The 12,683-nt window shown below is 46.3% G+C and overlaps 1 protein-coding gene across 1 annotated transcript in view; it reads right to left on the reverse strand.

Moving 5' to 3' along the window:
• Nucleotides 1-1,127: 1,127 nt before the first annotated feature.
• Nucleotides 1,128-12,683, reverse strand: part of CSMD1 (CUB and Sushi multiple domains 1) — a 1,958,110-nt gene continuing 1,946,554 nt past the window's right edge. Inside the window, exons 67-70 of the mRNA XM_032869815.1 lie at nucleotides 11,841-11,953; nucleotides 10,969-11,056; nucleotides 4,366-4,498; nucleotides 1,128-1,361 (exon numbers count right to left, since the gene is read on the reverse strand). Coding sequence (XP_032725706.1) covers nucleotides 1,202-1,361; nucleotides 4,366-4,498; nucleotides 10,969-11,056; nucleotides 11,841-11,953 — 494 coding nt within the window. The 3' untranslated portion in view covers nucleotides 1,128-1,201. The remainder of the gene's footprint in view (nucleotides 1,362-4,365; nucleotides 4,499-10,968; nucleotides 11,057-11,840; nucleotides 11,954-12,683) is intronic.

Genomic DNA, 12,683 nt, shown 5'->3' on the forward strand with positions numbered 1-12,683 from the left:
GGCCCCGCTGACCACGAGCTGTGCCATCGTTCAACGCCATGGCTGCGGGCGGCGAACCACGGCGCACGGGGAGGACGACGGTGAGCTGAACCCCACGAGTTCATGAGCTTCCGAATTAAGGTGCTATGGATGTGTGTACATGGCAGAGACACACGCCACAACCGCCCTGCCATCCCGTGCCCCCACCCCGGTGCTCACGGGCAATGCCAAAGGCAGAACGTGTGTGGGAAATGAAACATAAAAAGGCCCCTCTTTTTTTTTTTTTCCCTCGACATCTTCAATGAATTCAACACACATATGTAGCTAAAGGAAGCAGAACAGAATAAATTTCTCCAAGACCACATTTCCCTTTAAAACCTGCGCCGTGTCTGGGGTACTTCCTCTCTCTAACTGGCCGGGTGGTAGATGTGTAGCTGGACCACGTGAGAAGATGCTTATATACAATGGATAGTGTGTATAAACCCTGTGTAAATAGTTTATTTTTTTTCTGAATCTTACTCAGTCATTCATAACACACTAGTGCAAAAAATTGTGCATCAAAAATTCTGCAATAGAACAGCTGACTGGGGAGTTTGCCAATGGCCCTGGGAAAGGACACTGAAGGGAGCCGTGAGTCCTCAAAGCGTGTGGGGTCTTGGGCAGGACAGAGTGAAGCATTTGCAGGTGTGTGCGTCTGCCAGAAAGGTGCCTTCTTCAAGAGAGCTTATTTTTTTTTCCAGAGTATTGATATTCATGGGGGTTTAAAGAAAAAAAAAAAAAAGAAAAGAAAAAACAAAAACAAAAACAAAAGACCAGAACAACGTATTGTGGTATATTGTGGTGCTGCCATTTTGTCACCGCACCCAAAGGACGAATCCACGTGCCCGGAAGATTGCACTGAAAGGCATCCCAGCCACACAGAAACGGCAGTCCGAGGCCTCGAGTGCCAAGCTGTCGGCGTGACCCGGCAGGCTTCCTTGAGCGCGCCGTGACCCCAGGCAGATGCAGCGAGCCGGCCGGGATGCGGGTGACGGCGCCGTCCGATCCAGAAGACTCTGGCACGTGACTGCAGGCTCCCGCTGCGTGGACGCCGGCGCAGGATGGGTACGATCAGCGCAGCGAAGCCGAGAGGAGGAGGGGAAGGTGGTATATGGCACCAGAGGACTTGCTGCTCGTCCATCAGAGGTATGGCTATGAATCGGTCCTAACGGGGCACTGAGGGCTATACCACCGTACACACTGTGTTCAGAGTCGTGTCAAACCGCACAGCCTTGGCTTCTGTGGGTTTTAAGTTTGTATCATACATGGGGTTTTCAAAGGAAGCTTGTCCATTGCTATTCTCGTGTCCCGCGTAGCCATTGTATTGAACTTTTGGTCTCGTTCTAAGGGGAAAAGAAGGAACACACGGTTAGCACCCAGACTTTAAGAACACAGGCACAGCGGCGGGGTCTCGGGGCACCGCGTCCCTCCCAACTCAGCAGGGATACACACACGAGGGCACACAGTGATGGGGAAGGGGCCCCTCTCCACATGTTTAGGCCATTATTCTTTTCTAGAGTCTGTTGTTGGGGGTGTTGCAGGCGGCTTCAAACACTGAAGCTCTTTAAGAATCAAAGAATTGTCGGATTCCTGGTAATACTCTTGGCAAAATGGAAGGATCATCGGAGCCAGAGTCAGGGATGTTGCACTAGGTATTTGTCACTTTTAAGTTCCATGACCTTGGGGAAGTGACTCCAAGAAAAAAGCAAGACTGCCCGTCAAGACATCGACCCTTCAGGACCGTTGAGATTAAGGAAAAGAGAAACGGACTTTGGTTCGCTGCATGTAACGCTCACCAAGCGCTAGCTCTTTTGTGACGCGACACAGCCAGTGACCAAGTCACAGAAATGGCATTGGACTCTTTGTCAAACTATTGGTTACGTTTTCTAATTAAAAGAAATGCTTGTGTGTGACCTAAGATTAGAGATTGGAGGATTTTTAAAGGTAAAAGATGTAAAGCTATTTATCTAGTCTGCCTCCCCCTCAACCTTTTCCAGGAGAAACTATACAAGAAGACTACGCCAGGTGTGAAAACGGAACTTTCACGTAAATGCCCACACCAGCAGAAATGTCCCTGCGTACTGGATTTGAGGATGCTTCTGTGTCAGGGACTTACTAGCAGATTTTCTTAATTGACATTACGCTCACTGAGAAAAAGAGAATTCAAACTGTGTCAGTTTCAGAGAATTAGGCTTCTGTCCCCAGAAAAACAGTTTGCAACTGCCCTAGGACTTGGGAAGGTCTTTGACATTGAACTTGAAAATGCTCCAGCATTTTAAACAATTTCAGCCAAGCGTTAGTGCAGTTGAAAGCTGGCTAAAACCCCATGTCATCTCCCAGGTCAGGAGTCACCCCCCGGCACTGCAGGGAAGCCCCACAGAATTGGAGGGGACCCCAGGACCGTGGAGAAGGAGATGTGTACAGAGCAGGTATGTGGGAGTCCTGAGTCAGGAGCTTGGCCTTGACTGAAGGAACAATTCCAAGCAGACAGTAATGAGAGAGCCTCAGAAATGAGCGGGAACAAGATCTTTGCTCGAGAAATGCAGAGCCAACTGGTGAGGGAACCTTGACACCTGTAGAGGGTAAGGAGCCTGTGTAGGGAAAGCTCATAGCTTGGTGTGTTCCCTGGGCACATGGCAGCAACTCAAAAGAAAACGAATTCCTGACACGCCCAGGTGATGAGGCATGGCCGGCTTCTGCAGAAATCCCCCAATTCCTCATAGGGCACCGAACCCGAGGACTACAGGAACCTCCGGACTCAGCAGTCACCGGGCTGAGTGGCTCTCAAGAGCCATGAGGTCAGACAGCCTTCTGTGGTGTTCTAGACACAGCACAGTCTCCTGGGTGAGGAGTCATGTTGAGAGCGAGACAGGCCGAGAATAAACGCCCACCAGCCCACAGGCGTGGAAATGCAAAGAAGGGATCAAAGTCACAAAACAAGTAAGTGGTACCTCTGTCGCAGAGGCTCCGTGTACTGAACGCCGTGGGGAAGCATCTGAGGTTGAACATACACATACACATGTACATACACTTGTGTAGGGTTATCTCCCGAAACGCTCAGAGACGTGATGGGGAAAGCTTTCTCGGAGTCTCATGTAAAGGTCTGCCTCATGGGGAGGCACATCGAGGCAAAGCTCGCGGGCAGCTGGGGACACTGTCCCACACCCGCCTCTAGGTCTGGGCAGAGGACACTCCAGGAGGCTCCCAGAGACTCCCTGATGGACAGGGGATGTGTCAAATGTGGGGAGAAAGAACTTCAGTGGACCGCACGTTTCCCTAGGGATTAACAGGGCTGGCAACACCACCACCAAAAAGCAAAAATGAATTTGTTGGAATTATACATTCCCACTGTATGTGTATCTGTAAGGGTACAGTGCTTCCTAGAGAAACGTGTGAAAGAAGATATATTTGTAATTTATACTTCTTTAAGAAGAGAAACACTTCAAAGCATGGTATTTTATTGGATAACGTGGTGAGATAGCTTTTTTTGTATTTAACTACATTTTCAGCTAGCTCCAAGGAGAAATTTGAAATTAAGCTCACCAGACCTGTGTGCAAAGAATATTGTTTTTGTCTAAAAGTAATAATTAACAATATGGATGGGCCAAAGTATAATTTTATCAAGAACCATCAGAGATTCCTTTCATCATTTTTTTTTTAAAGTAAGTACATTACTAACCACAAGAACGGGAAGACGTGTGCGCGGGCAGCTATGCAATATAATGTTGAAGTAACATTCTTACCACCTTACGTATTTTTAAAAAGCATAAGAAAGTACATATTTAAAACTATTCTCTGATTCATTTGAAACATTCTTATACCAGTTTTTCTTCTTTTAAACTGGGATTAAATAGAAAAACAGAAATATCTGCATTATATAAATGAACGTTGGACACTTCTAACATACCTTAATCTTATTTTAAGGAATCATAGAGGCTTTTCTTTTTAATCATACGTAGGGACTGCCACTATTCTAGGTGGTATTTCGTAACACTTTGGCATATGTCATAGTCTTCCAGGACATATATGGTCCAGATAAAGACAAAAGGTGTAAGAACTCATAATTCCTCCCCAATTTAGTTTTGCTTTTTTTTTTTTGGTGGCGGGGGTGGGGGGCATCCACATTAACTCCAAGGAAAGGCCACTAGAAATGTGCGGCCAGCGAAGCCGGGGACACTGTGTCGCATGAGCCTCCTTAACGTCAGCGGGAGTGTGGGGTGCGGGTGCGGGTGCGGGTGCGGGGTGCGGGATGTGAGGTGCAGGGGGTGCGGGGTGCGGGGGCTGCGGACGCGCAGGGACAGCGCGCCCCGCCCCGCCCCGCGCCACGCAGGGTCCCGCCGCGGGTACCTGTGTTTGTAGAGGTAAAACGCAAACCCCGACAAAATGAGCGCGAAGAACGGGACGAGGATGGCGGCCGCCACGGACCCGCTGCTCGTGCCCTGGTGCTGATTCGGGGCGTCTTGATCCGAGTTCAGGGGATCTGGAAGACAAGAGGAGGCGGCGGCTGCAGGCACCGCACCCACAGTTACACGCACCCACGCGGGCTTCATGAGTGGGTCCGGCTCTGCGGCAGGAGTCGCGACTCCCCAACCCAGCCCCTTTCTGCAAGCCCGTCACATCGGGCTAACGGTCGGGGCAGACAACTACTCCTTAACGACGTCAGGGATGCTGTGCAGGAGTCGGGCAGGGGGACTGCGAGGGGGCAAAGCGGGGCGCACAGCGCGACCTGGGGATGCAGGTATGAGCAGGTGCGCGAAGCCGAGGGAAGCCCCCGCGCGCCGTCCACAGGCAGACGGGCAAGCGCCGGCCCTTTTCTCCTGTCCCGGACGGAGTCCGCCCGACAGAAGCCGCCGAGATGCGTCCACACCCCGGGTCTCTCCACCCGCGGCATCTCGTTCTCCGCATGGGAGTTTGGTGAGCGACCTCCTTTACTGGAGCGAGACCGCAAATTCGCTTGCGGCTGAGCGTGCGCGAGAAGACCACAGCTCAGTGTCACCAGGCAGGCTCCCACGGGACTCGGACCGGGATAAACATGACTTCGGGCCCTTAGAACGGAAGGCAGAGGTCAGCATCCCGGCGGGCATGGAGAGGACATGGTCGTGAATCTATAATCCGTATCTACACGGCAGCAGATGCATGCACGACCTGGAGACACATGCGAACTTCGAAAATTCAAGTTAGAAAACACTTATTAAACAACTATTGCCAAATTAAAAGGTTTGTTCTAAAGAGCTTAGTCATAAGATCAATTTTGAAATGTGTGTGGCTTAATCGCGTGGGCTCACTCAGTGCGCGTGTGTCAGGGATCACGACCGGGGCCCTCTGAATGCGGCAGGATTGCTCCAAGTAAGCGGGGATTGGCTTGGAAGTATCCATCCCGAATTTACGGACTGTTCAGTAAAAGAGAAGTTTTCATTCTTTTTTTTTACCCACAAACCATAATTGTAAATAAACAATCAAATATTACACACATCTAAGTAGGTTTTTACATAAACATTCTCATGTTCACCTTGAAAACATAACAATACTATGATGTCATTCAACAGATGTGGGAACCTGCTACTTCCCGCCATCTTAGGGTCTAGTACTTTATACTGCATTTCTAATATATTTTATAACTGATGTTGGGTCTGTGTATCTTAACTGTATTTCTCTGAGCTCCTGCCTTCTCAGCGCCTGTGAATGAGACGTGATGTTTCACTCTCAGATGTGCCTACCACCTGCTATGGGGGGGAAACCTCTTCCACCAGATACTGGTTCTCTCTAAATCTCATATCCCATTGGATGTACCCTGGGCCCTAGTCAGGGTGGCGGAGGAAGAGCACCCGAGGTGGCCAGGAAGCCAGGCCATGGCTGTGGTGCTGGACAGCCTGGAGCACACCGCAGAGTGCCCCGGTGACAGGTCCAGCAGCAGCAGGCAGAGTCCCGGGACCAGGGTGAGGCCATCCTGCACAGGGAGCTGAGGTATACCCTCAGGTGGCAGCAAGTCTACTAATGCCCTGTGATATTTAAGTGTCAGGACACCTCCACTGCCTGGCACGCAGCCCAAGTTCACAGGGACCCGTGTGTTCTAGAACAGAAGCTCCCATATGTGTACTGGGGAGCCTGGGACTCACTTTCCGCTTGAATCCCCAGCGCCTACAAGAGGACTCCGGACACAGGAGCTGCTCACTCGGAGCCTGTCAAGTAGAAAATGGGGCTTACGGTACTTGAGCCCCCAACGGTTTCTGAGAAGCTACCTCCCGGCGTTCTTAGGCTGCTGGCATTCCGTGAATCTCTCTGCCTCCTTCTCATAAACGTGTGATCTGCTTACATGAACCAAAGTGACTATTGTTATCTGCAGACAAGACTATTTTTCACCATCATGGGTATCAGACTTCTCATCAATAAATGGATATCCCACAAGAGACTGTGCATCAAACACAGCTATAAAAGAAGGTCTTTGAAACTGTACAGCGAAGCGTCCTTCTACTCTGGAATTATTGTGCCGTTCGGAGTTGCTGTTAATGTCAGTGGTCCACCCCTGCTTCCATAATCTAAAGGGTAATACATGCACATGATATTAATTAAAACAGCATAAAAAGATATAAACAGAAAGAACATAAAGGACAATGGACATAAAGGGCCACTCTTTGCCCTTTATGCTAGTCTTCCTCTTAAGGTTAACTATTTTTTGATGTCCTTCCAGCAATGTGCTATTAATATATATGTTTGTTTCCCTTCCCTAAAAAATAAGAACACTAGATACATTTTTTTTTGTATTTGGCTTTTTAAGCTTAACCATATATCTTTGAAATTTTTCTCAGTACATATGAATTAGATTTATTTTTTCAGATGTATAGTGTTTTATTAATGGGAAATGCCAGAATTTTTTTCAGTCAGTCTACCTTTGAAGGACATTTAAGCCATTTCTAATATTTTTCTAATGCTGCAATGAAATCTTTTTTTTTTTTTTTTCCCTAGAGTGATACATCCGTAGGAGTTGAAACATACAGGATAAATTCTACCAAGTAGAGCCATTGCTTAAAAGAATCTGTAACTGCCATGTTGTTACCCTGTACCCCCTAAAGCTGTGCTCTGACCTCACTTCAACCGTTATGTTATGAGGCTAGCATGAAAACACCTGAACAATGATAGAATGTCCAACGTGCTCTCCCCTTCCCTCTCCTCCCTTGGGCCTTCTCTTCACACTCTCACTACTATTGCTGCTCCCACAAGTCACACACAGCATGTCCTTACTTTCTCACTGACATTTCTGTGCTTAGGAATGAAGGTGGGCATCTCTTCCTCTGTTTTAAGCTAGTCCACTCAGGTTTTTTTAACATCATTAATGAAAGAAATTCATAGACTGTTGATAATTCACCGAAGATATACATAAATCTATTGGTGCACAAAGAGAATGTGACTCTGTGTGTGTGTGTGTGTATGTACATGAACGTGTACAGACACACAGTGTGGAATATTACTTGGTTATAAAAAAGAAGTTGTTGCCATTTGTGACAGCACGGGTGGACCCAGAGGGTATGATGCCAAGTGAAATAAGTCAGACGGAGAAAGACAAATGCCAGATGATTTTACTTCCACGTGCAGCCTAAAACAAACGGAAAGCAAACAGACCCTTAAATTGAGAACAACCACGGCTGCCAGAAGGGAGGTGGCTGGGGGATGGCGGAAGCAGACAAAGGGGAGTAAGAGGCACAAACCTCCAGTTATAAAACAAATAAGTCACAGCATGAAAAGCAGAGCATGGAGAATATTGTGACTAATATTGTAATAATGTTGTCTTGTGGCTACATTTATTGTGGTGAGCACCGAGTAATGAACAAGCTTGTGGAAACACTGTGGTGTGCACCTGAAACTAATGTAACATTGTGTGTCAATTCTACCTCAATGATAAATAAAAACATACATAAAAATAATAATAATAAGGCATATGTACATTCCAAAATTTTTGGTCTATTCACACAGTGTTACAACGATCACTATGGTTTAATTCGAGAACACCGCCAGTCCCCTTAAAAGAAACCCAGTGTCCCTTGGAAGGCATTCCTCACCCTCCCACCTCCAGCTCCGAGCAATCATTGAGCTGCTGTCTCTGGAGATCTGCCTTTTTCTTCACATAAATGGAATCATACAGTATGTGGGGTTTTCTCTGTGAGTGGTTCCTCCTACCAGTAGAAGGTCTTTAAGAGAACATCAGGCTGTACAGACATACCGTGTTCTCTTCACCTGCTCGTCAGCTGATGGGCATCTGGGTGGTTCCCCTGTGTGGGCTACTAGGAATAACACTGCTATGCGCCTTGTGTCCACATTTGCGTGTGAACATGTTCTCACACGTGTTCTGTTGGCTGTACATGGAGTGGAGTGGCGGCACCGCATGGTATTTCCATGATTAACTGTTTGACAAGCAGCCAAGACTGTTTCCCACTGCGGCTGGACCACTGGTGCACGCCATCCGTGAGGTACAAGGACCTAATCTCTCCGCACTCTGGCCACGCTTGTTTGTCTGCGCATTGGCTTCTGGTGCTCGTGGCGGGGGGAGGGCCTCTCAGTGTGGTTTCATTTATGTTCCCCGAATGACTCGTTATGTTGAGTATCTTTTCACGTGTTTATTGATCATTTGTAGGTGTTTGGAGACATGTCAACTCAAATCCTTTGCCAATTTTTTAGTTAGGTTATTTGTGTCTGTGTTATTGAACCAGATGAGCCCTTTATATGTTCTGGATACAAGTCCCTTATCAGATGCATACTTTGCACTGCTTTTCTTCCATTCTGTGTGCGTGTGTACACCTGGAGTTGGGGTCGGACAATTCAGTGTCCACGGGGAAACCAGCCTATCGTTTGGTTTCTTACACCCGTTTTTGCTGTAGAGTGTCCTTTACACCCAAATTGGGTTGGTATCCACTTATTAAAAATCGCTTTCTTCCCATTTATCTACTGACTAAAGACAATGAAGATGTTTATTTTTATCCATAAAAAGTGTTTAGCCAAAACTGAGATGAATGGTCGCTGGCGAAGCATATGGAAACGTCAACTTTTCTAATTAGCTGAAGGGCAGACTTGCTTGGGATTCAAATTATCCATGAGGCAAACTGCTTTTCCTGACAACAAACTCCTCATCACATGGGAATAAAGATTACTTGTTAAAGCAAGCCGTTGTTTCGTGAGATTAGGAAGAAAGGGTGTCAGGCAAGGGTGTCTGTGAAAGCACAGTGAGAGTGAGCCCAGCCTCCTCGGACGAGTGAACCCAGACAGCCACGGGGTACCTCGTACAGCTCACCGGGGTGTCCTTCTGCAGAATTACTAGAGCGTGTGCCCAGGGAGAAAGGAGGACAGAGAACTGCAGGGATTTGGCTCCGAGCAAGAGAAAATTTTACTCGTCATTAGTGTTGGTCCAGTGCATTTATTCTATTTCATTGCCTCAAAATAACGTAACCCAGTTTAAAGTGCTGTACCCACCATGGCTGACTTATGATTTAAAGCTCTTTACTTAGAAGCACTGCATTTGGAATGGTGGAATTCGAGTATTTTACGATTATTCTTTTTCGGTCAAGAATTTTTTTTTAAATTTTTTATTTATTTTTTATTGTTTTGTAAGTTTAAATCCAATTAGCCAACATAAAGTGCATCGTTAGTTTCAGATGTGGTATTTAATGATTCATCAGTTGCCTATGACACCCAGTACTCATCACGTCACATGTTTTTTTATACATAGTAATATACAGGCCGGTATGCCTTTCCTTTGGGATTGCTCCATATCATGATAAAAGTCTTACAAGATGAGCAACCGATGACAACCGTCACAGGATATTACACTCACATGCCTCTGAAAGGCAGCTCAGGTATCAAAGCCTGTATGTGCATACAAGTAAAGCAGTCTATACTGGTCAGAGAGACATGTGCTAATCTCCCTACAGAAAGGCATTTTCTCATCCCTATCAGCAGTGATGACAGCAGTGACTTCCGTGAGGGAAGAAGTCCAGACGGCACAAAGCAAAGGCTCGCACCGTCTGACAAGGCAGAACTGACTTCCCTACTGGGATGTCAGCTGAAGAAGTAGGCCTGAGAAGATTGCAAGCCATCCTACATTACAAAACTATCTGGTGGATGACATAGGATTCTCATCTAGCGATTTCTCTTCACATATTGCTCTCTTCAAGGACTAAGGTAAAAATGAAGTTGTAGAAAAAGGTAGGAGGGAGGACCCGTCTGTCTATCTATGGTAAACTTTTTTTTCTCCTGTAGAGGTCATGGATATCTCTGCATGTCAATACATAGTCCTCACCTCTTAATGAAAAATACTGAATTAAATTTAGCTCCCTATTTAATGGGACATGTTGTGTCAAATTATGTACTTAAGCAACTCTTTGATGATAGATGTGTGAGATGCACGATCAATTTTCACATTCATCTGGTTGAAATCCAAAGGCAGACGTGCTGGGTGACAGGTATCATCAAATCACCCATATCTACTCAGACATCCCTCCAAAATGGAGCACCCCAGTGGCCATTTCTACTGTTCCTGAGAATAACTGCTTAAAAAGTTTACATTCTAATAATGAAAAATGGAAAATCTTAGTTGCCACAATGTGGATTTTTTTTGAAGTTAAAGATTGTTTTGTCGTTTGTTGGACACTCCTAATTCCTCTGATAATTTTCTCAGGGCAACGTTGTTGGCTTAATTCTTTAACTGAGTTTCATCTTTGCCTTGTTTTCCCCACATTTTTACTCTCTCTTTCTAGGGTAAGTGTATTTATTCCACATGTGGCCTCTTGTTTCCAGACCGGTGTTGCTCGGTTGTGCTGTTCATAGCACTTATTTCTCCTTCCCCTGTAAAGTCCGCTCGCCCCTCCTGCTATCTGTCCATGTGCCTTCCCGTTACTTTCCAGCCCCGGCGTGGGAAGACCAAATGACGGTTGATTTCAAACACAGAACGTTAAGAGCAGTTACCTTGTCTTTCGAGCTTGAATCTTCCAAAGTCTTTTCCATGAATATCACCTTGAAAAGTAAATCCCCCTCTTTCCAGTCCTGATGAAACCTGATATGAATGAAAAGGAAGAAAACAACATATGGCAAGGATTAATGGCACGCTCCTCGACGGCCCAGCAGCTGTATCTCTCACGGCAAGATACTACAGTTAGATATTCCTGTCCTCGGTCCTGCCTTCCAGGGGTACTGGAGCAGTTAAAACTGGAAAAGACCTACGTGAACTTCAACTCACATCTACATTCTCAGTATCTCATTTTTACCTAGAAATAGTAACATTTACAACATATTCATAGGTTAACCATCCTTTGTGCAGGGGACTGTTACATGAATATAACCCAGATGACATCAAAATCACTTTGTGACCCAGCTCTTGGCCGGTGAACACCACGTGAGGCCGTATGCTCTTGCATTAGATAACATGTTAGAACACACACCACGGTTGCCTTGCGGAGAAGGATCTCAGTGAGTCCTGGGAAGTCTCCATATCTAGGAATGAGATTTTATTTGGGCTTTTGGAGTGGTTACCCGGTGGTTGGGTTCAGGCTCCTGCTGGAATGTGCTGTTAAGCACAGGACGTGGATCTAAGCTCTTGTTCTGTCCCCAGCGGTAACTACTCATTTGTTTGTCATTCCAGAAACTAGGTTTCTTCCTTCTTAAAACAAAGGGGTAAAAGGACCATGATGTTTGCGAAGCAGAGGGAACAATGTGTTTTTAAGGGACAGATGCCACCTGGCTCCCATCAGCAATCCCCTGCTGGCGTCCTTTTCCACCCTGCACAGACAGCAAAGGTCAGCCCCCCTTGCTGAGTGACAGTCCCCACAGAGAGTACTTACATAACCAGCTAGTCCCCAGTTGTCATTTTCAAACTTGCTTACAAAAATATCTGCAGGGCCTTTAATTTGAAAAGCTTTCAGAAGTAAGTGTGCCTCTTCTTTCTTATAAACGCCTACCAAAAAAAAAAAATAATAATAATAATAACAGACATTATTACTTTTATTCTTACATTGTCACTTTAGTCCCTCTGTTTTCTTCAAAAGCATTTCCTGTTTAAGGCTTTTCCTAGTTTGGATGGGAACAACCCATTTCATTAAACTCAACATCTCCATCACAGAAATCATGGTAATACTCGTATTCATTTATGTTATTATTTTTTTAATCCAGCATTTTAAATTCATATTGCACTCATTTTTGAGGACAAAGAGACTAAGACCATAAGTGTAAATCTTGCTACTTCTGCAGATGAGTTGCAGCCCTGAAATGAAATGAACAGCGCGGTGGACAAAGTGTGTTGGGCGTGCTTGTGTCACCGGCTGACTCTGGGCTGGAGGGACTCGAGGGTCACAGCTCCAGCCATCTGTGAGGCAGCTGGAGGGAGAGCTTAAGAATGTTGCCCAGAGAGGAGAGGTCACAGTGTGGCCCAGGGGGCGGGGAGGGTGTGCCAGCAGCCAGAGTGCTGCCCACCCACGGGAGGAAATAGATAAATCAGGAAACAAACAGGCAAGCATTAAATGGATAATAACACTCCTGAATGTCCTCTCTGCGGAGAAGACAGGTTCAAGGTTCAAGGAGGATCTGGGTTCGTTTCAGAGAAGAATGGGGGAAGCTGACCCACCATCATTCTTTCTAAAGGTTAAGCCTGAGTCTGTCCATTGGTGAGCAAGAGTAGGGGCCACCCA

Source organism: Lontra canadensis, unplaced genomic scaffold (genome assembly GCF_010015895.1).
Source record: "Lontra canadensis isolate GAN:19392208 unplaced genomic scaffold, GSC_riverotter_1.0 scaffold39, whole genome shotgun sequence".
Lineage (NCBI taxonomy): Eukaryota > Metazoa > Chordata > Mammalia > Carnivora > Mustelidae > Lontra > Lontra canadensis.